General features: G+C 39.7%; 1 protein-coding gene across 3 annotated transcripts in view; it reads left to right on the top strand.

Annotated features, from left to right (window-relative positions):
* ADD3 (adducin 3) overlaps positions 1-27,524 on the top strand; it is a 154,788-nt gene that overhangs the window by 116,709 nt on the left and 10,555 nt on the right. For all 3 annotated transcript variants that reach the window (XM_023511615.1, XM_023511616.1, XM_023511617.1), the window contains 9 exons: positions 647-867; positions 13,226-13,364; positions 17,834-17,985; positions 18,942-19,022; positions 19,903-20,052; positions 20,535-20,678; positions 20,793-20,891; positions 23,125-23,307; positions 26,203-26,460. In XM_023511615.1, the coding sequence (XP_023367383.1) occupies positions 673-867; positions 13,226-13,364; positions 17,834-17,985; positions 18,942-19,022; positions 19,903-20,052; positions 20,535-20,678; positions 20,793-20,891; positions 23,125-23,307; positions 26,203-26,460 (1,401 nt within the window). In that variant the 5' untranslated portion in view covers positions 647-672. Of the gene's footprint in view, positions 1-646; positions 868-13,225; positions 13,365-17,833; positions 17,986-18,941; positions 19,023-19,902; positions 20,053-20,534; positions 20,679-20,792; positions 20,892-23,124; positions 23,308-26,202; positions 26,461-27,524 lie in introns of those variants that run through there.

Below are 27,524 nucleotides of genomic sequence, written 5' to 3'. Positions count from 1 at the left end.
ACTCTGTCTCAAAAAAAGAAAGAAAGATCCACTGCCAGTATTCACTAAGTATAGAAATTTGCCATCTGTGATGTCTTATGAATATTTTGAGTGTTGCTTCCTTTAAAAGATAGTTGATGACATTAACATGATGGAACCATAAGTTTTCATTAGCTCTGCAAATGTTAATTTCCAACTTAGCGTTATAATCTAAAATACTTTTTATAAGGATTAAAAAATTGCTGTAATTGTTTTTTTTGTTTGTTTTGAAGACTCATTTTGTCACCCTCAGTAGAGCGCTATGGTGTTATAGCTCACAGCAATTTCAAACTCTTGGGCTCAAGCGATTCTCTTGCCTCAGTTTCCCAAGTAGCTGTGACTACAGGCACCCATAACAACAAACGGCTATTTTTAGAGACGTGGTCTCACTCTTGCTCAGGCTGGTCTTTAACCTGTGAGTTCAAGCAGTCCACCTGCTTCAGCCTCCCAGAGTGCTGGGATTACTGGTGTTATCCTCTGTGCCCAGCCTGAGAGGTTACTTTTTAAAGAAACTTGCAACTCGTACTCTGAGGGCAAAGTTTACAAGTTTTTCTTGATGCAAGTAAAATTTGAAATTAATATGGAATTTGTTATAAATGTTCTCCTTTCTTTGTGTTTGTTAATGCAGATAAGGGTAATCCACAGACTTGAAACATGAGTTCAGATGCTAGCCAAGATGTGATTACCACTCCTCCTCCTCCCAGCATGCCTCACAAGGAAAGATATTTTGACCGCATCAATGAAAATGACCCAGAGTACATTAGAGAGAGGAACATGTCTCCTGATCTACGACAAGACTTCAATATGATGGAGCAGAGGAAGCGAGTTACTCAGATCCTCCAAAGTCCTGTGAGTTGAAATAATTAAAAGGCTATAATTTTTCTTTCTCTTTGGAAACTTTGCAATATTGAAGTAGAAGGTGTCTTAAACTACCCTCAGTGACTTTAAGCAAGGGTAGAGGAGTGGCCATTTACTTCCATTCTTTCAAAGAAGTGGACCCCTAATTCATATGTTTGATTTGCAGACCTCTAATAACTAACTAGTATTGTTTGGTTTAAATTTTCTTTGTGTGTTTTCTGAGTGTAATGCTTCACTAAAGGAGTACAAAAGATTTTACTGAACTCAAGGACACCCATTTCAGATTGAGTATCTGTGCAGAAAAGAAAGACATGACTCAAGTCATAGGAACCAAGAAATAAGTGAAGTACAGCCTGTACAGACATTTTCTTCCCTTAAGTACTTAGGGCAGCATAGGAAGATCTAAGGTTTTGAGGAAGTCCGTGATTTGGCAGCCTAATGTTAATATACACCTAATACAGGCACACGTATGGGGAAACATATTACGTTAAATTAAAAGGAGATTATAAATTCAGCTCCAGTTGAAAATTCTGTCTGCACAGCAGTATTTAGACTTTGTGAATCATATTCAAGTGATTTTGTTCATTTTCTTACAAACCCTTAGAGTTGCCCAGGTCCCATGTAAGTGATAGAAATGGGAGAACAGCTTGATTTTAAGGTACAGAATGAATTAATAACTTTATGTATAATGAAGGTTATGCACCCCTTAAGACAGAATGTTCAGCACATAGATACATGTTGCCCAGATTAAGGATATATTGGGTTTCCAGCTTGAGTACCAAATTTAAATACCAGTGCATAGAGGTGCCTAAAGTGGCCCTGGTAAATCATTTTTGTCATGCCCTTATGACTTCAGTCATAGAGGTTGAGTCCATAGCTGAAGGAAAATTCCACTCTAATTCTCCCATATCAGTGCCCTTTGTGAAAGCATTAAAGTATAAGTTGTAAGAGCAATGGAAGGTGTGAGGAATTTTTTAAGTATATTCCTTAGTTTAAAAAAATCCCTTCCAAAGGGAAAGGAGGTTAACCAGAAAATTCATGACAAGAAAGTAAATGTTCATTCAGTGCCTTATTTTGTGCAAACTTCAGTTTTTGTGTTTGTTTGTTTGTTTGAGACAGAGTCTCATTCATTTGCCCTGGGGTTCAGTTCATAGCTCATAGCAACCTCAAACTCTTGGGCTCAAGCCATTCTCTTGCCTCAGGATCCCGAGAAGCCGGGACTACAGGCACCTGTCACAACGCCCAGCTATTTATTTTAGAAACAGGGTCTCGCTGTTGCTCTGGCTGGTCTGGAACTCTGAGCTCAGGCAGTCCACTTTCCTCAGCCTCCCAGAGTGCTAGGATTATAACTGTGAGCCATCACATCAGCCTAGTTTTTGTGTTTTTAAATACTTGAAGGGCACATCATGTGGATCAAAATAGATTTATTTCCTCTGCTAAAGAAACTACACTTTTAAGAATTAACTTATTAACTAAATGAATGTAGTGACAGGTAAGATATAGTGATTGAAAGAATGAAATGAAATTTAGATTTGTTCACGGTTCTTAAATTTTGAGATTTCTTTGGGTAGTGCTCCAAAGAGAAGACCATTTGATTCTAACTGTAAAATTTATTTATTTATTTTTGCAGTTTTTGGCTGGGCTGGGTTTGAACCTGCCACCTCCAGCATATGGAGCCAGCACCCTATTGTATTGAGCCATAGGCACCACCCTAACTAACTGTAAAATTTAAATGAAAGAAAAACTACATTTTCATGCCAGGATTTTTATTTTATAGTTTACCCATTAAACTAAAGACAGCATAACTTTGAGTAGATTATTTAATGTTTTTATGTGAATGCATTTCCATTTGTAAATTGGCTTAAAAGTATCCATTTTACTTATGCCTCGGGAAACTTAAGGAATGGAAAGGACAAACATATAAATTATCATTTCCCTATTCACTTAACAAGAATAATCATTTTCTGTCCAGATAGTAATAAAAGAAATTGAGGCTTAAAAGAATTGTGGACTGATAATTTTTTCTTTCCTAATGAATTTAAAAATCTTCTTTATGAAAGACTCGGAAGAGTGTATAAATTTTGTCTTCCTGCTATATTTTAGGACCAGTCTTCAAATTTTTTTTTTTTTTTTTTTTTTTTGAGACAGAGCCTCAAGCTGTCCCCCTGGGTAGAGTGCCATGGCATTACAGCTCACAGCAACCTCCAACTCCTGGGCTCAAGCGAGTCTCCTGCCTCCGCCTCCCAAGTAGCTGGGACCACAGGCGCCCGCCACAACGCCTGGCTATTTTTTTTTGGAGGGGGGGGGTTGTAGCCATCATTGTTGTTTGGCAGGCCTGGGCTGGATTCGAACCCGCCCCCTTGGGTGTACATGGCTGGTGCCTTAGCCGCTTGAGCTACAGGCGCCGAGCCTCAAATTTTTTTTTTTTTTAATGTAACAAATTTTTACCAAAGGAAATTATACATGGTGGTTTATATTTGTTGCTACTACTAAATAACAAATTACTCCAAAACTTAGCTGCTTAAAACAGCAAGCATTTATTATCTCACCAGTTTCTATGGGTTAGGAATTCAGAAGCAGCTTAGCTAAATGGTTCTGGCTCGGAGTTGCAATTAAAACATCAGCCAGGGCTGCTGTCATCTGAAGGCTTGACAGGGGCTAGAGGATCTGCTCTTAAGGTGAATCACTAACATGGTATTTGGCAGAAAGCCACAGTTTCTTGACACATGGACCTTTCTCTAAGGCTGCTGGAGTGTTCTCTCCCAGAACAAATATACAAAGAAAAGCAGCCTACAGTACTGCTTATGACCTAATCTCTCAGACATCACACATATCATCACTCTACCATATTTATTAGTTAGAAGTGAGTCACGGAGTTCAGCCTAGACTCAAGGGGAGAGAAATTAAGCTCTACCTTTTGAGGGGAGAACTGTTCATTCTCTAGTCACAATTTACTATTTTGTTTTTTAGAGGAGTCTCATTGTGTTGCCCAAGCTGTAATGCAGTGGCTTAATTTACAAGTGTGATTGTTAGCACACTACACCCTCAAACTCATGCAATCAAGCAGGCCTCCTTCCTCAGCCTCCCAGGTAGCTAGGACTATCTCACTCAGCTCTTTTTATTTTAAAAATCCTACAGTCTGCCTTTAGCCATAATTTATTTTTCTTGCTCCCACACACACTCTCCCTAACATTTCCTAAAAGTCTTATGCCATTACACTATTGAATTTAGAGTCTCATTATCTAGATGTGGTCCAGGTGCAGATGACCATCATTCGGGTGTAGTTACTTAAGTACAGATCCTCAAATAAGCTCCTCTTAGTCTATTGACCTGTGAACTAAAGAGACAAGTTATCTGCCCACACGCACTCAGTGGCAGGGTGAGTATAAGATCACCACTATAGACATTCCTGTTGACAAAGGAGAAAAGTAGGTGATACGAAAGAGCAAGTGGTCCAGAGCAATTGTGAGATCTATCTGGGTAAATGTTTGGAAGTTCCTTGGCAAGGACTCAGCCCTGCTGCTTACCAGGGGTGACTCAGTGACTCTCCATGGTTCCACCATCTGAATCCTCCTTTTTTTCCTCAAAAGGTAGCCTGGGTTTGAACTTGTTTTTCTCAGCCTGCTTTCTTCTTATGAGAGGTTTGGGGGAGCTAAAGGCCTGTTTTCCTCTTGTACTCTTTGTTCCTCTCAGCCCGAGCTTTGTAGTATATCTCTCAGTATAGTTCTCTTAAAAGTGTTGTGGGTCTCCTGTGAATATTGATGTTCACTGTATTAGACAAAATCTATAACCAATTAAGATCAGAATCAAGGATATTGATTTGAAAGTGATAAATTTATATGTCTTGTATTTCAAATTTTCAGTTTATTTGGGAAGAAAGGAAATCAAGAGATAAATAAAAACAAAGTATAATACTTTTTAATTAAGTACTTATTTTGTGCCAGGCATCTATTATGTGTATATGTATTCTTTAATCCTCAAAGCAACTCAGTCAAAGAAGTATTAATATCCCTAGTTCACAAGGGAGTAAACTGAAACTTAGAGACATTAAGTAACTCACCAATGGTTTTACAGCGTAGGTAAATGGTGGGGTCAGAATTTAAACTCCACATTTCACACCCTTCACTACTAGTCTGTACCATTTATTGGCATTCAGGAGCAATGAAAAAAATTACATCCATATATTTCTTTATTGTTTTATCCATCTTCAAATTCTCTCCCTCACACTAACCCAACCCTAGAAGAGTTTCCTATCACAGGATATTTTGGTGTAAGAATAAATTTGGGTGACAGAAATAGCACCTTATTGCTTTGAGCTGAGAAGAGAACAAAGAATTTGTTTCTTTTTCACCCTCAACTATTACTTCTTTCTAGGAACTTCAGAACCTTTCTTCTTATTTAAGTTTTTAAGAAAATAATTGATCTTGAAAATAAAATACCAGTAAGTAAACTAGTTTAGCTTGAGATTTTGTCAATGCAATAGAGAATCCACAAATTCTCTTTGATCAGTGTACTCCTCATATGTGATGAGACTTTAGAACTCAGGCGTCCTCAAACTACGGCCCGTGGGCCACATGCAACCTGCCTAGGACATTTATGCAGCCCACCAGGTGTTTTTGCCACCGCTGCCTGTCCTGCTTAGCAGCTGACTCATCCCAGGCCCACAGTCCAGCCCTCCAACACTCTGAGGGACAATGAACTGGCCCCTTGTTTAAAAAGTTTGAGAGGCTCAGCGCCTATAGCTCAACCGGCTAAGGCGCCAGCCACGTACACCTAAGGTGGCGGGTTCGAATCCCCAGCCCGGACCCGCCAAACAACAATGACGGCTGCAACCAAAAAATAGCCAGGCGTTGTGGCGGACGCCTGTGGTCCCAGTTACTTGGGAGGCGGAGGCAGGAGACTCGCTTGAGCCCAGGAGTTGGAGGTTGCTGTGAGCTGTAATGCCACGGCACTCTGCCCAGGGGGACAGCTTGAGGCTCTGTCTCAAAAAAAAAAAAAAGTTTGAGAACCCCTTCTTTAGGTTGTAATTCATTTCCTTTTGTCAAAATGAAGTGTCCACAACAAACTGGTGGAATTAAGTAATGCTTCATCAAAGTTAATGAAGCACACATAGCATACATTAAAAACTAGCAGGTAGAATTGAACACAGTAGATAATTTACTATGTTCTGAATTCATGGATGGATATGCAAATAGCTGGGTGGGCATTGAGACATTAAACGCTTGAATGGCAAGCTCTTACTGGACTTGACTGCTTAATAGGGAAAACAGTGGGCTTCTTAAGCCTTGCCACCATAGGAAGCAATTTAGTTTGGACTAGTGTGCAGTGTTATACTGCAAAATGGAACAATAGGAGTTTGGTTGGTATAAGCCCAGGCACATGACATACTAACATCTTTTAATAAGATAGCACTGCCTAATGCTGTAAAGTTATTGTGAAAGAAGGAGAAACTTCAAAACCAGATACATTTAGGATAGTACTGGAATTAAGGGTGCTATAATTCCCTTAACAGGGTGCCTTAATTAGAATAGTTGGTAGGAATCACCATGATTTATCTAGTCACTTTAGACATTTAAGATGCAAGTATTCTTTGTTAACTTTGTTTACTTTTTTGTTATACACCAGCTTCAGGAAAAGATATAATTCTCACCGTTAGTTTCATGCTAATTAAGACTTATATATAGGAGAGACACCATCCAGAAGAAACTTTGGTTTATTTGTTTTTTCTCCTTTCAACAGGGCCAGTGATATTCTATTTCCAAATGAATACATTTCTTAATGGAGAAATTCTAAGTAAGTTTGTTACGCTCCTAATCTCACTTTAGGAGAGATCTAATAACATAATTGCAGGGTGCCTTGGGAGCAGCAATCTGTAATCTTTTTTAAATTTCCTTTTTGCCTCAATTTTCCTCTCTAGTAATTATTATGAGGTAGAGCATCCAGATGTGAATATTTAAAAATCCACCTCTGATTTATATCAGTGTTCTGTTACCAGAGTTTCCTAAGTTTTTTTGTTTATTTTGGCTTTTTAATTTTTTTTTTTTTTTTTTTTTTACCAGTAACTGAAATAACTATATCAGGTGAGTTTCCTTTGTCAAGTTGATCGTCTTTTCTATGACCTAAAAATTTATTTCATCTACTTCCACTTTCTCCTGAAAGTTCTTATTTTGGATACAGAAACTTAAGATCTGGTGTCACAAGTTAATTCTACTTGTAGTTTAAAGTTTACTTTACAGGAATATATGTATACTTAAAGATGACATAAATCTCAAATCTCTAAATCTTTTATATTTTTAGAAGTTTACTTTTGTCCACATGGTACAGTTTCAAAGTTTATAGTCTTATTCCTTCAACATTGACAGGAGATGTATTAATATAATATAAAAAGGCATGAGATTCAGCTAAGGTTTTAAGGCGCCCTCTCTTTAACTTAAACCTTTTGCTTTTCACCTGGTTATTTTTGACCATACTTTTTGGACCTCTGTTTGAGAGAGTTGTCCAAATTGTAATGCTCTGGGGACAAACTAAGTTTGCAAGTTGGATTTTGTTTGAGTTAAAGAATTAAATGACTTTTTTACAAATTTATAATACTCAGAGAAGATGGATTTCTTATTTAAAGAAAATTAATTTCACCTAATGGATGATTGACAGACCTAATTACACAGGAGGAATTTCTCGTTCAAGTGATGGAGTGATAAAACTATTTTCTAGCTAATAACCTATGAAATGAATCTTTGCTATCATTAACTTAGTCAAGATTGAGATCAGATTCTTCTGTCTTGAATGAGTTAATGAAAAGAAAAAGAAAATCTAACTTCAGTTTTATTAATTCGGGACTGGAGCATACACTCAGAATCTAGAAATGTAAAAGACACAGTTTAGCCAACAAGATATTACGAAAGAGTAGGGAAAAATATAGAAACAATCACAATTATATGATAGATACTCCATAAGTAGTTTGGGAGAATGTTAAGAATTTGGAGTGGGATATTGAAGAGAAGAAATATAGAGATCCCTCCTAACTGGGGTGATTAGGAGGGGCTTCCAAGGAATAGGTGGTATTTAAGATGAGTGTTGAATAAAGGTTAAGAATTCATTAGGAGGAGTACCTGTGGAAGCCAGTACTTGTATTAGATGAAATAGAACGAGCAAGGATGGAGAGAAGTGCAAGAGAACTTCTTGAGAACGTTGAATGTTCCTCATAGGCTAGACCAGAGCATTGAGGTACCTGGTAGACAAAGCCATGTAGCTGCAGGTTGTGGAAATTGGAGAGTACTGAGCTATTTTCACCTAAGTGAGGGGGTCAGTACATTTCCTTATCATTTCCAGTTTTAATTCATTGCTACAAGCTTTTTTTTGGAAGACAGTCTCGTTTTGTCACCCAGACTAGAGTACAGGGGTGCAGTCGTAGCTCATGGCAGTCTCAAACTCCTGGGCTCAAGTGATTCTCCTGGCTCACCTTCCTGAGAGGCTGGGATTATAGGCATGAGCCACTGAGCCTGGTTCCAAAATTTTTTATACATATTTGTGTGCAGTACTTGTTTTGGATCTAGGTTCAAATCTTTGCTTCACCCACTAATGATTAGCTGTGTGACATTAGGAAATTCACTTAACTTGAGCTTCAGTTTCCTTGCTGCTAAAATGGGAGAAATACCTAATGTAGTTATCGTGACAATTTAATGAAATAACATAAAAGTATGTAGTATAGTGCCTTGCACATAGGCATTTATTTTGTGGAAATTATACAAATTGCTAATTTAAAGCATATTGTCCTTTTGTGACAACACTTTGAAGATTATAATTATAATTCCTTAGATTCCAATTGGTTGTAGTTTGTTTTTTTTTTTTTTTGAGACTCAAACTGTCACCCTAGGTAGAGTGCTGTGGTGTCACAGCTCACAGTAACCTCCATCTCCTGGGCTCAGGCGATTCCCCTGCCTCCACCTCCAAAGTAGCTGGGACTACAGGCACCCACCACAACGCCCGGCTATTTTTTGGTTGCAGCCATCATTGTTGTTTGGCAAGCCTGGGCTGAATTCGAACCCGCCAGCTCAGGTGTATTTGGCTGGCGCCTTAGCCACTTGAGCCACAGGCTCCTAGCCATGGTTGTAGTTTTTTTAACCTGGCTCTTCTCTAGTGGAGACTCGAGGGAACTGTTGGCTAATGTGACTTCAGAAGCCCGGCTTGTGACCTCTCTGCCTTGCTTATAAACTGGTTTCTCATTCTGCTTTGGTGAATTCCTAACTGCAGAAGGGCACGTGCTTGTCCTGGTACCCCAGAGTTGCCACCGTAGTCTGCTGCCCTGTGGTTTTTTCCTTTATATATCTCTACAACCTAATGCTCTAACCCTACCTAGGCGGTTTACTCAGCGTTTCTCATCACAACGCACCTGCTGCCTTCTTAGTTGTATTTGGTGTCAGAGATACAATACAGCTCTGATAAAATTAGGAAAAGATCTGGGCCCAACTAAGAGTTCCAGATTCAAGTCTTTATTCCATTTATTTAATAGCTTTGTAGCCTTGAAGAAGGCATTGCCTGGCTCGGACTTTGTTGTGACTCAAATGGTTCAACTATGAAGGGTTAATTTTACTAACATTAACTTTAGTGGAAATATGATTAATTGCTTATCATAAGTATGGTCACTGATAAATTTTAAAAATCAGCTGAAACAGTTTTAATCACCAGTAATTATTATGCTTACTATTTTTTGACTAATGTAATTACCTGAATAATATTTCAGTAGCTTTTTTTTTTTTTTTTTTTTTTTTGCAGTTTTTGGCTGGGGCTGGGTTTGAACCTGCCACTTCCGGCATATGGGGCCGGTGCCCTACTCCTTTGAGCCATAGGCACCGCCCCTCAAAAGCATTTGAAGTACTAAAAAATGAGTTATGAACATTCATGATAGACCTTTTGGGCTAGAAAAATTCTTAATTGTTAATGCAGTGTCAACTACATAAAAAGACTAAAGTTAAGACTTCATTTATGTGAAAATTTCCTTTACTGCATAGAAGCTATCCACCAATGTTAAAGGGGAAATGCATATTGTTCCTCTCTTTCTTACTTGATTTCAGAAGGGCTTATATCCCTCTTTGACACTGTAGATATCCCAAAGCTTTAGGATGATAGTCACATATTGTGGGAAAATTAAAAAAGCATTTTCACGAATGGAAAAGGGCTTTTGACTTGTGTCCTTACCTTTGACTTCAAACAAGTTTTTCAACCTTTCTTATTTAGCTTTCTCATCAGTTTAATAAATAGTTAGGATTCTCTTGAGCAACTTGTTGATGTTTAATCTTAAGCCCATTGTAAATCACTGCACTGAGCAGCTTGTCTTGATTCATGTTGTCTGCCAGAGGATTTAGTAAAAGTTGGCTCTTCTCTAGCAATTTTACAACACTTCACTTTGTATCTTAACTTCCTGGCTGTGTCTACCCTCCTTATCCTTATTTTCTCTTTAGCTATATTTTTCTTACCTATATTTATTTTCATATCATTTTATTGTGTAATTATTTTAATCTGTGGAAGGTGGCTTAAATTCTTCTAGAAAGAATATGGGGGTAGAACATTTAACAAAATAGATAATGCCTTTTCCCAGAGTTAGTATAGTGTATGTAATGAGTGATACATCATATAGTATAGATAGCACTAATTTTTAAAAAAAATTTTTGGGTTTTTTTTTTTTTTTTTTTGTAGTTTTTGGCTGGGGCTGGGTTTGAACCTGACACCTCCATCATATGGAGCCGATGCCCTACTCCTTTGAGCCACAGGCGCTGCCCGGATATCACTGATTTTTTTAACTTAAAGAATATTTTGATTATAGCTGTTTTGAACTGAGAAAAGTTTAAGTGATTTGGTTTTGAAGGGAAGATAGAGTTTCAGAAGAGCAGACTGATCCATTGTCTTGTGTCCAGAAGTTTTCTGTGGCTTATGTAAAGATAAATGAGGTATTTAGAAGGTTCTTTTTCATTTCAGACTTAACTATGGTAAAATGCTTGTGTTACCCATCCGTATTGAAGGCGTCTATCTTATGTACAGCTTTCAACCACTTTTATGTTCACTGGGTCTTGGATGAATGGAGTTTTCTGATAAATATGACTTTGTAAAGAATATTTTTTTTTTTTTTGAGAAGGAGCCTCAAGCTATCCCCCTGGGTAGAGTGCCATGGCATCACGCTCACAGCAACCTCCAACTCCTGGGCTCAAGCGAGTCTCCTGCCTCAGCCTCCCAAGTAGCTGGGACTACAGGTGCCCGCCACAATGCCTGGCCATTTTTTGGTTGCAGCCATTATTGTTGTTTGGCGGGCCCAGGGCTGGGGATTTGAACCCGCCACCTTAGGTGTATGTGGCTGGCGCCTTAGCCACTTGAGCCACAGGCGCCAAGCCTGTAAAGAATATTTTATAGGACCATTTCTTTGGTTTAAATCATATGTTTAAATGAACTAGATATAGTCAATGAAATTGGATATTTTTGAATTTTTATAATTGCACTAATGATTTACATTTAACAAGCCTGGAATTTATGAAAGAAAAGTCATAATTAATTGGTATAAACTGCTCCATGCACTCAGGATTCAAGTATGGTCACAATAAGTCATTTTTTAAATTAATAACTCATATACATCTACCTGCCTCATTACCAGAAAGTACAGCATCTTCCTTTTGGAATTTCTGCTTTCCTCCAAACTGTCCTAAGAACTTCAGTGACATATACAGCCCAAATGGGGTCATCAGTGACTTCCATGTCCAACATGTGGTGTGGGTTGTATATCCATGTGTCTGTGTATGTGAGACACACACAGTAGAGTCTGTTCAGCCCACCACTGCCACTGTGCTTTCCTGCCACGTGGTTGTGTTGTGGAAAAGTGGTCGTACATTGTCTAACAGGAGATGTGGGTTCACTGTTGACCCAGATGCCTATATGGGCCACCATGGTGCATCAGGGAAAGATGAACCTCTTCCTGTACTAAGCCCAGTTAACATGCATGTCTCATGGTGCCCGATGGTTGAGCTACCAAGATTACACTTACTAGCACCCAGTTTCTTTCAGAGCCTTCTCAACTATTCTAAGAGCAACACAGCTGTGAGTCAGGACTGGTCCTAACATTTACCTCCGCATGTTCTTGAAACCACATTTCTTCTTCCCACCCTGGGCTCCTAGACCATTACTTTAAAAAACAAAGCCTCTAGACTTCTGAGTTATTCACCCATCCTCTGAGCAAGCTTGTACTTAGTAGGGGCTCCGCATCTTATTTCCATCCTTATGAGGAAGACTATTAGTGACTTGAAACAGAGAGCTAAGAGAGCTTTCCTCAGCAATCTCCAGGGTGATTATATGTACCCCTCTTGGAGGTGGTGATTCAAAAATAATTTCTGCCTTCTCCTCCTTAGGTGAAAGGGAAAAAAATTGAATTGAATATCTGGCAGGGCATCTTGCTATACATATAACTAATCTCAGATGGAAGAGTAAAGGTTAAGCGATTTATATCCCTTCATCTTTAAAATGAATGAACTAGACACGAGCAAGAGAACAGTTGATGAATTTAATAAAGTAAGTGTTGGTCAGGTACGAAGGAAAGCCAATACCAACTATTTCAACTAATGCGAAGAACTGGGAGACATTTCAGTTGATGAATCATACTAATACTTTGAGGATTACTGGAATCGATGTGTTCTCGTGAATGTTCAGGATTTTGATTTATATAAACACTGTTTCTGCTTCTACCCCACACCCCCTACAAAAAATCATAGCAGAACTCCAGAATAGGAACAAAGGGAACCCAAAGTTGGAAAGAAACACCATTTCTTTAGCACAGTATTGCAAAAGGGGACTGATTAGTCCTCAACTCTTCTTAATCTGCTCTCAGAGTTTATGGAGCTAAGAAATTGCCATGGAAATTATAAAATGGAATCTATGATTTAATATTTCTTAGTGAAGACTTTTGCTATGAGTCACTTGGTATTCACAGCAGTGCCCCATTCAAATAGGGACTTGCAGATGATGGGGCTGCAATGCAAGGACAGGGTCCCTCTTTGTAGTTTACATTTGGTGCAAGTCACATGTTAATAAGAGTTGTTTAATCCATACCTGTCTGGCGTAGATATTATAATATCTCACTTCTTTGAAGTCAAAAATGCCTAATGATTTTTCCTCCCCCAAAGTAAGGTGCTTGCTGCTGCTTCCAATATTTTGATTTTATTATTTAATGTTTTATAGTTGTGTTTAAATAGTATAGGTGAAAGGTATTTAAAAGAGGAGTTGGGGGAAGATTGATTATATCAGAAAATTACATCTGGGTGCTTCTGCACCATGTGAGATAGATGTACTCAGTGGTTATTTTTGTGTATTACAGGCCTTTCGAGAAGACCTGGAATGCCTTATCCAAGAACAGATGAAGAAAGGCCACAACCCAACTGGATTACTAGCATTACAGCAGATTGCAGATTACATCATGACCAATTCCTTCTCGGGCTTTTCTTCACCTCCCCTCAGTATGTCAGTTTTGGAGAGTTTTAAAACTTATAATAATTTTATCTTTCTTTTGGAATCCTGTATGTCTCTAGCAGCGTATTCTCAGTTTTGGTCCTTAAGCTTGTAACATCTAATACTTAGAGTACTTAGTGTTAGCATGGCTTGCTTTTTAGCATTTGTGAGGATTACAAAATAGTACAAGATGTGGTCCCAGGCCAAGTGTGTAGGCATGTGTCTGCAGTCCCAGCTCCTCAGGAGGCTGAGGTGAGAAGACTGTTTGAGGCTACCTGAGCAACATAGCAAGACTCTGTTTCAAAAAAAAAAAAAAAAGAAAAAACCACATGATCTCTACCTTAGAAGAATGTATATTTTAGTTGAAGAGACATACCATATGTGCACCAAAAATAACATACCAATGTTGTAAAAACTATATGTATAGCTGCATGATAACTATAGAAGAAAAATTACAAAGCCGTTTATGAGAAATAGTCTAATTTTTTATAAGTCATAATATGTGTGTTCATAGTTAGAATTGATTATTGGCTGGAGTAGACTGAGAATAATTAATGGAAGAAGACAGGCCTACACTAACCAGATTTTAAAGAATGGAGTAGTCAGATCTTAGTATGACAGAGGAGTTAGGACATTTTATTCATTCAGCAGATGTTTAATGAGAGCACCAATTTGGTGAGCTTGAACACCGTAAGGACACCAAGAATTATAAGATCTTAAGCTCCAGTACTTTACATCTCAATTGAAATATGTTCAGAAATCACTGCCACACAAGGGCAGATGCAGAGAGCTAGAGAAAACTTTGAGATAGCTTCAGGCCAGACTCAAGAGAAGGGAATTTTTTCCTATGGTTTTCTTTTCTTTCAGTCAGTCTTCCTTTCTTCCTCCTTTCCCTCCTTTTTTTTTTTTTTTTATTTTTGCAGTTAGAGATTTATAAATAGGACTTCATCAAACTCAAATGTTTTCCAAATCGAGGGAATAGATAAAAAGAGTAATGATGGAAATGACGGTGGGAACAGGCAAGGTGAGGGTATATTTGTAGAACAGCGAGTGGACCATTACGATGGTACATCAGTGGGGAGAGAGGAGAGAAGTGGGTCTGAATGAAGAGGGCCTGTGCTATTAGACCGAGGAGGGCTACCAGCATGGAAAGTGAAAAAGGAGTTGATAGATAACAACTGACAGGATTGTTTTTGTCTGGGTTTTCTTTGTTTTTGTTTTGTTAAGACAGAGTCTCGGCTCGGTGCCTATAGCTCAACCGGCTAAGGCGCCAGCCACGTACACCTAAGGTGGCGGGTTCGAATTCCCAGCCCGGACCCGCCAAAACAACAATGACGGCTGCAACCAAAAAATAGCCGGGCGTTGTGGCGGGCGCCTGTGGTCCCAGCTACTTGGGAGGCGGAGGCAGGAGACTGGCTTGAGCCCAGGAGTTGGAGGTTGCTGTGAGCTGTAATGCCACGGCACTCTACCCAGGGGGACAGCTTGAGGCTCTGTCTCAAAAAAAAAAAAAAAGGACAGAGTCTCACTGGGTTGCCCAGATTGGAATGCAGTGACAAGATCATAGTTCTCTGCAACCTCAAACTCTCAGGCTCAAGTGATCCTTCCGCCTCAGCCTCCCAGGTAACTAGGACTCGGGTGTGCGCCCCCACACCCGGCTGATGATAATAACTTAAATGAGTACTGGCAAAAGCAAGGAAACTAAAATCAGATGAGTTAAAGAATCTTGGAAAGAATCCTAATGTGAAGTGTAAGTACCTAAATTAGAGTAATGGTTGTGGGTATAAGAGGAAGAGAGCAATGAGAAAGGCACAGCCAGGCAGTGTCGAGAGGACCTAGTTAACCGGTTTGATGTGATGCTGTGGTTGGTGAGGACGGGAAAAAATGAGTTCCAAAATCAATGAGTTTCCTAGCTCGGGAGAAACATTCTACCAAAGACAGAAAAATTCAAAGTTTGAGCTAGTGTGATTAACTTTCTGTACAATTGAGCGTCTTTTATGTACCAAGCACCCTTTGAGGAACAGGGAGTACAGTGATAAACAAGCCTGACAAGATTCCTTTTCTCATGGAGATAGAAAGTAGACTAACGCAATAAATAAAATGATCAGATAACAGGGAGTGCCGTTCAGAGAATCACAGTATGGTGATGTGATAGAGAACAACTGGGTGGCTACTTTAGATCGGGCGATCAGAGGAGACCTGTCTGAGGAGGTGCCGTTCCGATGGAAACCTAACAGCAAGGAGTGAACCATACCAAGCTCAAGAGGAAGCATTCCAGGTCAAGGGGGCCAGTGTAAGGGCCAGATGAGAACAAGAGGGCAATGAGTTTAGTCTCTTCAAGGGAAAAAAAATAAAGAGAATGGCCTGAACCATGTCTTTCAAGGGGACAGTAGAACAAAGATCAGAAACACAGGCAAAGACTAAATCATATTAAAATCTGGTTTTAATATGGCTAGATATAAATATCACAGCCATATTTGGAAATTTGGATTTTATTCCTAACTTTTGATGGGAAGCCATTTTAAGTTGGAGGATGACTTGAAAAGACCATTCTATGTTTTGGGTGACGAGTGAACTGGGAGATTTCATAGTATTATTACCAAAAATAAGAAAGTTGGAGATCTTAGGCTAGGTGGAGATCTAGTTTGGCTTGGGAGATTAGGCATGTTCAATTTGAGTTGCCAAGCCATTGAGGCAGTCAGAAAGGCAGTCTGGGAGCTTAGGAGAGAGACTTGGCAGATGGACATAGAGAAGTATTACTCAAAGCTGCGGAATTGACTAAATAATCATAGGGGTGGGGTATAAGCCGAGAAGAAAAGAGCCCAAAGAGAGTATTTCAGAAGCTTGGAGAGGCAACTAGTCAGGGAAGGGAAATAATAAGAGAAGCTGTCCTGTGAGTGTCCTAGATTCCGGCAGGAACAGGGAGCTACAGGAGATTCTGGCTGGCTGGCTGGCTGGCTGGAGTGCACAGAGGCGTAGCAGCAGGATAGCCCTGTGCCAGGATTCAGAGGTCAGGAAGAAATTGACCAGTTTGCCTGGAGTGTTTATGTTGTGTTTTTAAAAGCAGAAGTTACAGTTGGAAACTTAGGGGGAGAGGAGGAGATAGATTAATAGCTGATTATAAAATTTTGTTAAAATTATACTATTTTGTAGGGCTAACATGTTAAAACTGTTTCTTCAAATTAATTTTAAACATTTCAAAATTAAAAGCTCTTACATTAAAATATTGACCTGGGCTTCTCTTTGAATATTGACCTGAGTTCTTACTGGGCTCATATTCTCAGATTAAGAGCAATGTTTTAGGAAACTCAGTCTACTGGTTTTATGCAGAATGGATTTACACAGAACAGGGCTACAGGCAGTGACAAGAATGAGGCTTACTGTAGAGGACTGTGAATGTGAATTCAGTTCCTGAACTCCAGTACAGAAAAGGAAGGACCTGGCTCAGCGCCTGCTGCTCAGTAGTTAGGGTGCCTGCCACATACAGTGGAGCTGGCGAGTTCAAATCCAGCCTGGCCTGCCAAACAACAATGACAACTACAACCAAAAATATAGCTGGGCGTTGTTGTGGGCGCCTGTAGTCCCGGCTACTTGGGAAGCTGAGGCAAGAGAGTTGCTTAAGCCCAAGAGTTTGAGGTTGTTGTGAGCTGTGATGCAATGGCACTGTACCAAGAGTGACATAGTGAGACTCGTCTCAAAAAAAAAAGAAAAAAGAGTCATAGAACATGGGGGGAAATTATATCTGGTGGCCCAGGAAAAGTTAGAGTTTGAGCATGCAGGACTTGTAATATCATCAATATTGGAAGGAAAGTTAAAAGAGAAAGGGTAAAAAAAACCAGGAGAGATAAGATGGAGGCAGGTGGCAGTAGGGAACTTATGGCAGGAGAAGGGAAGGGACCAAGAGATCCAGGATAGTGAAAAACGTAGGTTGGACAAGAAGCAGTGTAAATAGTGTCAGGCTGTAGAGGTTAGGGAGAATGAAGACTGAGCAAAAGTTGAACTTGATCAGTTGCCAAGTTCAATTTCAAGACTACTTCAAGACCTCCAAGAGGGCAGAAAGCAGACTACTATTTGTATGCATTCTTTTCCTTCTTAAATGGTTTTTGTGTTTGAATAAAAGTCAAAAAGAGATATGAGAAAAGTAGCTTTCTGTTGAGGGCTTTTATCTTAAAATCAGCAATAACCTCAGTATTAGGAACACTTTCCCTTTGGGGTCATATAACCATTTTTCCCCAGTGGTATGAGTCATCGATAGACGAAGTAACTTTACCAGGCAATCAAAGATAGCCAATACTTATTTTTATTCTCTGTGTACTTCTCTGAAGAGGATAAGCTAATAAAATGTCGTATGGGCTGATAAATTTCAGATTATTATTTACAAGGCTAGAACACCCCTAGATACAGGCTTCTTCCTGGCAGCTAATTTGTAGGTAAGGGATTACTTGACTTGAATCTCTCTCCACAATGTTTTCTCTTGTAGGTCTTGGCATGGTCACACCTATCAATGACCTTCCTGGTGCAGATACATCCTCATATGTGAAGGGAGAAAAACTCACCCGGTGTAAACTTGCCAGCCTGTACAGACTTGCAGACTTGTTTGGGTGGGCACACCTGGCAAATACATATATCTCAGTGAGTTCTTTAGTTTTCAACTCCTTTCTTAGAGAATTCCAACCATAAAGCACCTATACTCTTCTTACCTTTGTTTAGAAGGACATCCAGTTTTCCAGACTTACTCTCCTAACCTAGCATGCTGGATCACAACCACATGCTGATTTAAACCTTTACTCCAAGCAAAAGGCCACAGTCCTTGTCCCCAGGCTTTCTTTCTCTTTACTGTCTATGCCATTCCTTATAGAACCTATCCAGGAAGAAACCTTATGGCAGAATCGTCCCTCTCCAGGTTAATTATATCTGAGCATCAGTGGCATTAAAAAGCATTTGGGGGGGGGGGCGTCAAGGAAGTTAAACACCACCACCACCCCCAGCTTTTATTTTTTAAACATATTTTTTACATCCTTTTGTTTTCGCTTTGCAACACTTGGAAGCAAGGTGCTATTTGGAATCAGAAAGTACTAAAATATTGTGTGACGGAAATGGCATAGACACATGGTACAGTCTCTCAGCAGCCTCTCGCCTTTTCCCCTGGCCATTCCCTGGTTTCCCTCTTCCATCTCCATCTTACTTCCTTCTTGGGAAGAGATTCTGTTCTCTTTGCCCATTTCCCCTTCATTTCCATGTTGCAAATTAAGGTTATAATCATGACCACATTGGGTTGAATAACATTGGCATTTATTTTTCATGAATGTAGCTGACCCTAAGCAACCTTAGAGCCCCAAAATATAACACTTTAGGTAAAAGTTCAGTACATGAGAAACTAATGTTAGGATTTTTTAGCAAATGCTTGAGTGTTGGGAGAAACTCTTAGGAATATTTTCATACTGCAGACTTTTAATTTTTGCTTTGCTGCTTCTCCCCCCTTCCCCAGTATCTTACAATTATACATTGAAATATATCTCTAGTCATGTGTCAACTACAGCATATGAAGACTTTGGTGTAATTCCCTGTTGTTGTTTTCTTTTTTCCAGGTAAGAATAAGTAAGGAGCAAGACCATATTATTATAATTCCCAGAGGCCTATCTTTTTCTGAAGCCACAGCCTCCAATTTGGTATAATTTTCATCTCTATGTTTCTTTTTCTGAACTTTCTTAGCTTTTTAGCACAGAATGAAACAAGAAAAGGTATGGATAGAAAAACATGTACTAGTGATCAGTGAAGGGATTGGAAAACTGTCTTGATTTTTAAGGAGAGCTTCAGCATTCAAGAAAAAGGGTAGTTGAGACTAATAAATGAGTTGGTTTTACAAGTTAACTTATCTGTATTTTGAAAGGAGTCTTTTGAAATTTTTTTCTACCCTGTACACCTCGAATTTGTTGTCCTTTTAAAATCACAGTCTGTATGTATTATAGCTAGACTTAAACAATGTTCAGTTGACATGAGTATAGGATCTGACCTTCTGGCACTTTATCTTTTCCATGATTGTACTCCTAGCCACTGCCATCAGCTTAGAGAGCAGCAAGGTCCACGTTGGCTTTGGGCGCTGCACCGTTAGCAGATGGAAAATTTCCAGCCAGTTCAGTAAATGCCGGATTTGTCCTAACTCCCACGGAAGAGCCTGAGTTATTAGTTTCTTAGAAACTGTGCTTCTTGCTAAATACTAAGTTTTCTTGCATACTACCTGTTTTATAAGTAAAGTTGTGTGGGAACAAAGCTAAACCCATTCTTTTTGTGTGTGTGGTTGCAGTTTTGGCCAGGCATATGAGGCCAGCGCCCTACTCCTTGAGCCATAGGCACCGCCCCGCTAAACCCATTCTTTTACAAATTATTTATGGCAGTAGCACTAGAGTTGATTAGTTGCAGCAAAGGCCCACAAAGTCTGAAATATTTACTATCCAGCCAGTAACAAAAAAATTGGTTTAGCTTGTGGAACACAGACAAACATTTTTACATGTATACCAGTTAAATGTTTTTCTGATTTTTTTTTTCCAGGTGAAAGTCAATATAATAGGAGAAGTGGTTGACCAGGGAAGTACTAATTTGAAAATTGACCATACAGGATTCAGTCCTCATGCTGCAATCTATTCAACACGTCCTGATGTGAAGTGTGTGATACACATCCATACCCTTGCGACAGCAGCTGTAAGTCAGTGAAGGGCCCAAACCAATAATGACCTTGGAAGATGTATTATTGTTATGGCTTTCCCAACATGATGCTTTACTATCTGCTTTCCTTCAGACCTTGCCATCCAAAATCATATTTGAAATACTAATCTTCCACATACCCAGAAAGCAAAAGTCCCTTGGGAACATAGGCTACCATTTTAGGAAACAAGTAGAGAGATAACATTTGGATTTGAAAACTAATCAGTTTAATAAATGGGTCATTGAGTTTTTTGGAGCAAAGCTTCTTTCATAATACTTGATACAAACACAGCATTTAAATTGAGTTGTATCCCTTAAGTCCTTTTTGCGGAGCTTGGGGGTAGGCAAAGAACTAAAGTGGAATGGGGTCTGAACACAGTGACTAGGTCAGGGCTTCCTGAGCTAACCAAAGAATCAGGTCCATATGAAAATGTATTTAGTAACTAAACTGTGGTCTTGGCATGTGCCCAACCAAATAGGTGTCCTCCATGAAGTGTGGAATCCTTCCAATTTCTCAAGAGTCCCTTATCCTGGGAGATGTCGCCTATTATGACTACCAAGGATCTCTTGATGAACAGGAGGAGCGAATTCAACTGCAGAAAGTTCTGGGGCCAAGTTGTAAGGTATGTAGTAGAGTTTCTGTCTAAGGAGCTATTTTTGGCACTGCCCCTGTTGATAAAAAACCCTTTGAGCTATGCCAATTATTTAAAGTGATTGCTCTGGGAATTCTATTTTAGGTGCTGGTCCTCAGGAATCATGGTGTGGTAGCACTTGGAGAAACAGTGGAGGAGGCTTTTCATTATATTTTTAATGTGCAGATAGCCTGTGAGACTCAGGTAGGAACGATTATTTTTCCTCTCTTTTTTATTGCTTTGTTATTTGTTCTTTGGGTTGGATTTTGTTTACTTATTTCTAATGCCTTATTGGTCAGTGGCTTTTTCTTTTATTTTGTCTTTAAAGGCCTGCTTCAATAAAATAGGGTCACCTAAGGCTGGGCAGGGTGGCTCAGGCCTGTAATCCTAGCACTCTGGGAGGGTGAGGTGGGTGGATGGCCTGAGCTTAGGAGTTCAAGACCAGCCTGAGCAAGAGCAAGACCTCCGTCTCTAAAAAAAATAGCTGGATGTTGTGGCAGGTGCCTGTAGTCCCAGCTACTCAGGAGGCTGAGGCAAGAGGATCACTTGAGCCCAAGGGTTTGAGGTTATACCCAGGATGACAAAGCAAGACTCTATCTCAAAAAAAAAAAAAAAAAAGTCACCTAGTCAGTTATCAGTTGAAGTGAAAATAGGAAATGAAAATTTTCTCACACGTACAAATCTATGTGCCTCATAAATATCATTTTCCCCACAATCCTGCTCTTTTCTTACATATATATAATTTATTTTTATTGTTTGGGATTGCGGGTACAAAGAATTAGGTTATACTGATTGCATTTGTTAAAGTCTCTCTTATAGTTGTGTCCTGCCCCCAAGAGCTGTGCCGTACACCAAGACCCCCTTCTTCCCCTCTTCCCACTTGTTCATTCCCCTACCCCCCCACCCCTTGTATTAGTTCATGTACTGCCTTCATATTAGAATTTAGTACATTGGATTCTTGCTTCTCCATTCATATGTTGCTTTCCTAAGAAGAATGTGTTCCGCTTCTATCCAGGTTAAATACAAAAGATGTAAAGTCTCCATCTTTTTTAGTGGCTGAATAGTATTCCATGGTTCCATTCCTGGGTTGGTGGGCATTTAGGCTGTTTCCACATTTTGACAATTGTAATTTAGCTGCGATAAACAGTCTAGTGCAAATGTCCTTATGATAAAAGGATTTTTTTTCTTTTGGGTAGATGCCCAGTAATGGGATTGCAGTTCTAATTAGAGTTCTTTGAGTTTTCTCCATATTTCCTTCCCAAAATGTTGTATTAGTTTGCAGGCCCACCAGCAGTGTGTTTGCCTTCAGCCCACAATCCTACTTTTTAAAATAGTACAATTGGGCTCGGCGCCCATAGCTCAGTGAGTAGAGCACTAGCCACATACACCAAGGCTGGCAGGTTCGAGCCCAGCCTGGGCCTGCAAACGATAATGACAACTCCAACCAAAAAAAAAGTAGCCAGGCATTGTGGAGGGCACCTGTAGTCCCAGCTACTTGGGAGGCTGAGGCAAGAGAATCACTTAAGCCCAAGAGTTTGAGGTTGCTGTGAGCTGTGATGCCAGGGCACTCTACCGAGGGCAGCATAGTGAGACTTTGTCTCAAAAAACTAAATAAATAAATAAAATAATACAATTGCACATTTCTGCTTTTACCCTCTAGTTGTGGTACCAATTGAGAAACAAAGGCAGCCTAAAATCGGAAGAATCAAATATGTTGTAGGTACTTTCTGTAAAAAGCTGAAGACTAGGGCCAAAAGTTTTATGAACTCACCTAGTTTTCAGTCATCCCACAGTCTCATTATTATAACAGGTTGGATATTTATTAACTACTGTCTTTCTCAGTGATGCAGATGTTATTTAAAAGCCCTGGTTTATCTTTTAAAGAAAACCAGTTGGTTTCTCTTTAAGCAATGGTAATAATCTTAATTTATTGAAAGCCATAAGAAAGGGAAAAAACTTTTCTACCAACTTTAACTTGTGCTAATTACCAACTTCTTTTTTGCTTTAATGGTCCCTCTCCTCAAATGGGGCTGTGAAAAGCTTAATTAAATTAGAATAATGAGTTAATAACTTTTGCCTAAATATCCTTCATTTCAAAATATTGTGGTTGTATACTCCTTAAGATACCATTCAGCAAAAATACTAACTAGATAGCCATGGGGAAAACGTCAAGAAAAAAACTATAAAATTTGGCAAGAGATTTCAGTTGCTTGAATAGTGTTAAAGGGTATGACTCGAAATGCATTTTCTGTTAGTCCTAGAAAGTATCTTTTTCAGATAGAGAGAAAAGAATCTTCAGCTGCCTATTTGTACAGGAGTGTTGCCTACTCTTGGTATTATGGATAATTGCCAAATTGAAATTGTGCCTTTTTGAGAGTAAAATACTCCTACACTCGTTACAGTTCTGTGTGTCTCTGTCTTTTACCCCTGATTGCAGGTGCAGGCGTTAGCAGGGGCAGGTGGAGTAGACAATCTCCTTGTACTGGACCTTCAGAAGTATAAGGCTTCTACTTACACTGTTGCAGTGTCTGGAGGAGGAGGTGTGAATATGGGTTCCCATCAGAAATGGAAGGTTGGGGAGATTGAGTTTGAAGGGCTGATGAGAACTCTGGACAATCTGGTAGGTGAAAAATCGAACAAAAAATGGGTTTCATGTCTTCAGACTCCATGTCTCTAAGGAACATGCTCCTTACTCCCCTGGGAGCAGTGTTTGACCCTAGAAAGGCATTTTGGTTTGACCACATTGTAAAAAATTAAACAGTGGGCTCGGCGCCTGTGGCTCAAATGGCTAAGGCGCCAGCCACATACACCTAAGGTGGCGGGTTCGAATCCCCAGCCCGGGCCCGCCAAACAACAATGATGGCTGCAACCAAAAAATGGCCAGGCGTTGTGGCAGGCACCTGTGGTCCCAGCTACTTGGGAGGCAGAGGCAGGAGACTCGCTTGAGCCCAGGAGTTGGAGGTTGCTGTGAGCTGTAATGCCACGGCACTCTACCCAGGGGGACGGCTTGAGGCTCTGTCTCAAAAAAAAAAAAAATAGTGGAACATGCAAATATCATCTTTTTGTAAAGAATGTAATACATTGTTATTAACTATAGTGACCATATTATACAGCATATCCGTGAACTTATTTCTCCTATCTACTTAAAATTTTTTGTTCTTTTTCCAGTATTTCCTTGTCCCACCTCTTGGTAACCGCCAGTCTGCTCTCTACTTTTAGATGAATTTGTTTAGATTCCTGAATCTACATAGACATGAGATCACATAGTATTTGTCTTTCTGTGCCTGGCTTATTTCACTTAATATAAAGCCCTCTAGGTTCATCCATGCTGTTGCACATGACAGAATTTCCTTTTTCATGACTGAATAGTACTCCACTTTGTGTACATGGTATATGCCACGTTTTCTTCATCATTTAGGTTGGTTCCATATTTTAGCTATTGTGAATACTTCTGCAGTGAATATGGGAGTACAGATATCTCTGACATCGTGATTTCATTTCCTTTGTATATACCAGGTCTGACAATTAAGTTTGTGAACTTGCCACTGTGCATGTACATTGGCAGCACTGTGCAAATAACTCAGTAAGATTTATAACCTTGGTATGTCAGTGTCTCAGCTGTGTTTGTGTCATGTGGTTCTGTCTTGCTGAATAGCATTCATTATTGTGTGTTTTTGTGTGCCATTGCAAGAATGTTGGAGCTTCAATTAAAGCAGTGGTTCTCAACCTTTCTAATGCCAAGATGTATTTTCATTGTTACAAAGGGGTCACAACCCACAAGTTGAGAACTGCTGAATTAGAGCAACGAACTTTAAATTTCTTATTAAACTTGGCATTGAAATCGAAGTGGAATTGAAATCAGGGACATATTAGTCCCATGTTTATGGAAATAATGCTGTGAAGAAAACAGCAGGGTCCAAATGGATTAAAAGTTATTCTGAGGGGAGAAAAAACGTTACTGATAAAGAGCGATAAGAGTGGCCAGTAACCAGCCAAACTGACAAAAACATTGCAAAAATTCATTTAATTGTGCCTCAAAATTATCAGCTTACTGTGAGAAGCGTAGCAGACCAAGTAAACATCAATACAGAGAAACATCAATAGAGAAACAGGAAAGTCTTAAACTGAAAATATCCTGCACTTTTCACTAAGAACTTGTGGCTCTTACATCATAACAATGCACCAGCTGACAATGCATTGCTAACACCAGACTGTCTGTGAGCAAGGTTTTAGCCAGTAAACAAAGAACTACATTGGAATACCCTCTCTGCTCACCTGATCTGGCCCCCGATGACTGTTTTCTTTACCTGATAAAGGAAATTTGAATGGAAGACATTTTGATGACATTCAAAACATAAGGGGTAGTACGATGACAGCTTTGATGGCTATTCCAGGAAAAAAAGTTCCAAAATTGTATTGAGGGGGGGGGACTAGGCTCTGGTGTCAGTGCATAACTTCCCAAGGGGAGTACTTTAAAGGTGACTGTCGTGATGTTTGGCAATCAGGTATGTAGCACTTTTTCTAGTGTGAGTTTGCAAACTTAATTGTCAGACCATGTACGCCCAGTAGTGGGACCGTTGAATCATATAGTACTTCTGTTTTTAATTTTATAAGAAACTTTGCAGGCGTAGGGAACCTGCAGCCATCTGAGTTTGAGATTGTGTTTTTTTTTAAAGCACCAAAGGAGGCGGGAAACCTCATTTTTCTCTTCTGCACCCATTTTAATAATAAGGATTTGTTCTATAAAATGTGGATTCAAGTCAAAAGGCTGCACTCAAGGATCCAGAAGGCCACATGTGCCCCAAGGCCCCATGTTTCCCACCCCTGCTGGGAAGTGGCTGTACTAATTCACATCCCCAGCAACAGTGTGCAAGGGTTTTCTCCCACATCCTGTCCAATATTTATCTTTTGTCTTTTTTGATAATAGCACTTCTGACAAGTATGAGATGGGATCTCATTAGGGTCTTAATTTGCATTTTCCTGATTAGTGGTGTGTTGAGCGTTTGTTTCCTCACATACTTGTTGTCCATTTGTGTGTTTTTTGAGAAATGTCTGTTCGGATTCTTTATTGAGTTCCTAATGTGTTTTGCATGTTAACCTCTTATCACATGTACAGTTTGGCAAATGTCATCTTATGTTAGATTTTGTGCTCTTCCATGAAGGGTCACAAAGCAGACTGCCTTCAGACCCAGGAATAAAGACTTGAGATTTTGTTCCTTAAAACAGTTTTATAGGGGGAAAAATGTTTCTAGTCAGCAGTTTAGAAATTACCTCTGGCAGGAACAGTTGTGTGAGTGGAAATTGCAGTGTCAGCTGCAATCAGTTTTAACTAGATCTTGAAATTTTCTTGGTTTCAACTCTGGTGTTATGTGGAGATTGTGGGGTTTGGAGATTGTTTTCCTCTTTATTTCTTTTTCAACAAAGGAGTCTTTTTAAATCATTTGTTTAAAGAATCAGAATCTGAACAGTGTTGGTACAGGTTGATTGCTTCAAATGTGATTTTTCTCTCCCTTAGGGGTATAGAACAGGCTACGCTTACAGGCATCCTCTCATCCGAGAGAAGCCAAGGCACAAGAGTGATGTGGAAATCCCAGCCACTGTGACTGCTTTTTCTTTTGAAGACGATATGGTGCCACTCTCTCCTCTCAAATACATGGCCCAGAGACAGCAGCGTGAGAAAACAAGATGGCTGAACTCTCCAAATACTTACATGAAAGTGAATGTGCCCGAGGAGTCTCGCAATGGGGAGACCAGTCCCAGGACCAAAATCACAGTATGCCAGCATTTTACATTCTTGGCCTTTACTAAATATTTTGCCTGTTATTCATGAATTGAATATTCTGTGCCAAAAATATTGGGGAAATACTCCATATGTTTGGCTCGGCACCTGTAGCTCAGTGGCTAGGGCACTGGCCACATACACAGAGGCTGGCAGGTTCAGACCCGGCCCAGGGCCTGCCAAACAACAACAACAACAACAAAAGAAATAGCCAGGCGTTGTGGCAAGCACCTGTAGTCCCAGCTACTTGGGAGGCTGAGGCAAGAGAATCGCTTAAGCCTAAGAGTTTGAGGTTGCTGTGAGCTGTGACACCACAGCACTCTACTCAGGGCAATATAGTGAGACTCTGTCTCAAAAAAAAACCCAAACAAATTAGATATATATATAGATATAGATATAGATATAGATATTTGGGAAATAGAATGTAAGAAAAAATACATATATATGGGAAATTGGAGATAAGAAAAATCTTTCTGTCATTTACCAGGTTTTAACTTTTTGCAAAGCACTGTTCATTTAATTCTCCTAATGTGAAATGTGTGGGCTTTTGTTTGTATTGTTTTGTTTTGTTTTTTTCCTGTTTTGTAGATGAGAAAATTAAGGCAAAAGAGGCTGGGTATGCTGGCTCACACCCATAATCTAATCCTAGTTCTGGGAGGCCAAGGCAGGCAGTTTGCTTGAGCTCAGGAGTTCAAGGCCAGTCTGAGCAAGAGCTAGACCCCTGTCTACTAACCTGGTGTTGGGGTGGGTACCTGTAGTCCCTCTTCCTAGGAAGGCTAAGGCAAGAGGATCACTTGAACCCAAGAGTTTGAAGTTGCTGTGAGCTAGGCTGATGGCATGGCACTCTACCCAGGGCAACAAAGTAAGACTCTGTCTCAAAGTAAATAAGTAAATAAAAGTTTTTTTTTAAAAAAAGAGCTGGGTGTTGCCTATGGCTCAGTGGGTAGGGTGTCGGCCCCGTATACCAAGGGTGGCAGGTTCAAACACAGCCCCAGCCAAATTGCAACAAAAAAAAATAGCCAGGCATTGTGGTGGGTGCCTGTAGTCCCAGCTACTTG

The sequence above is a fragment of the Otolemur garnettii genome, unplaced genomic scaffold, assembly GCF_000181295.1.
Source record: "Otolemur garnettii isolate 467f Iridium unplaced genomic scaffold, OtoGar3 scaffold00021, whole genome shotgun sequence".
NCBI classification, from domain to species: Eukaryota; Metazoa; Chordata; class Mammalia; order Primates; family Galagidae; genus Otolemur; species Otolemur garnettii.
This window is presented reverse-complemented; position numbering and strand designations above follow the sequence as displayed.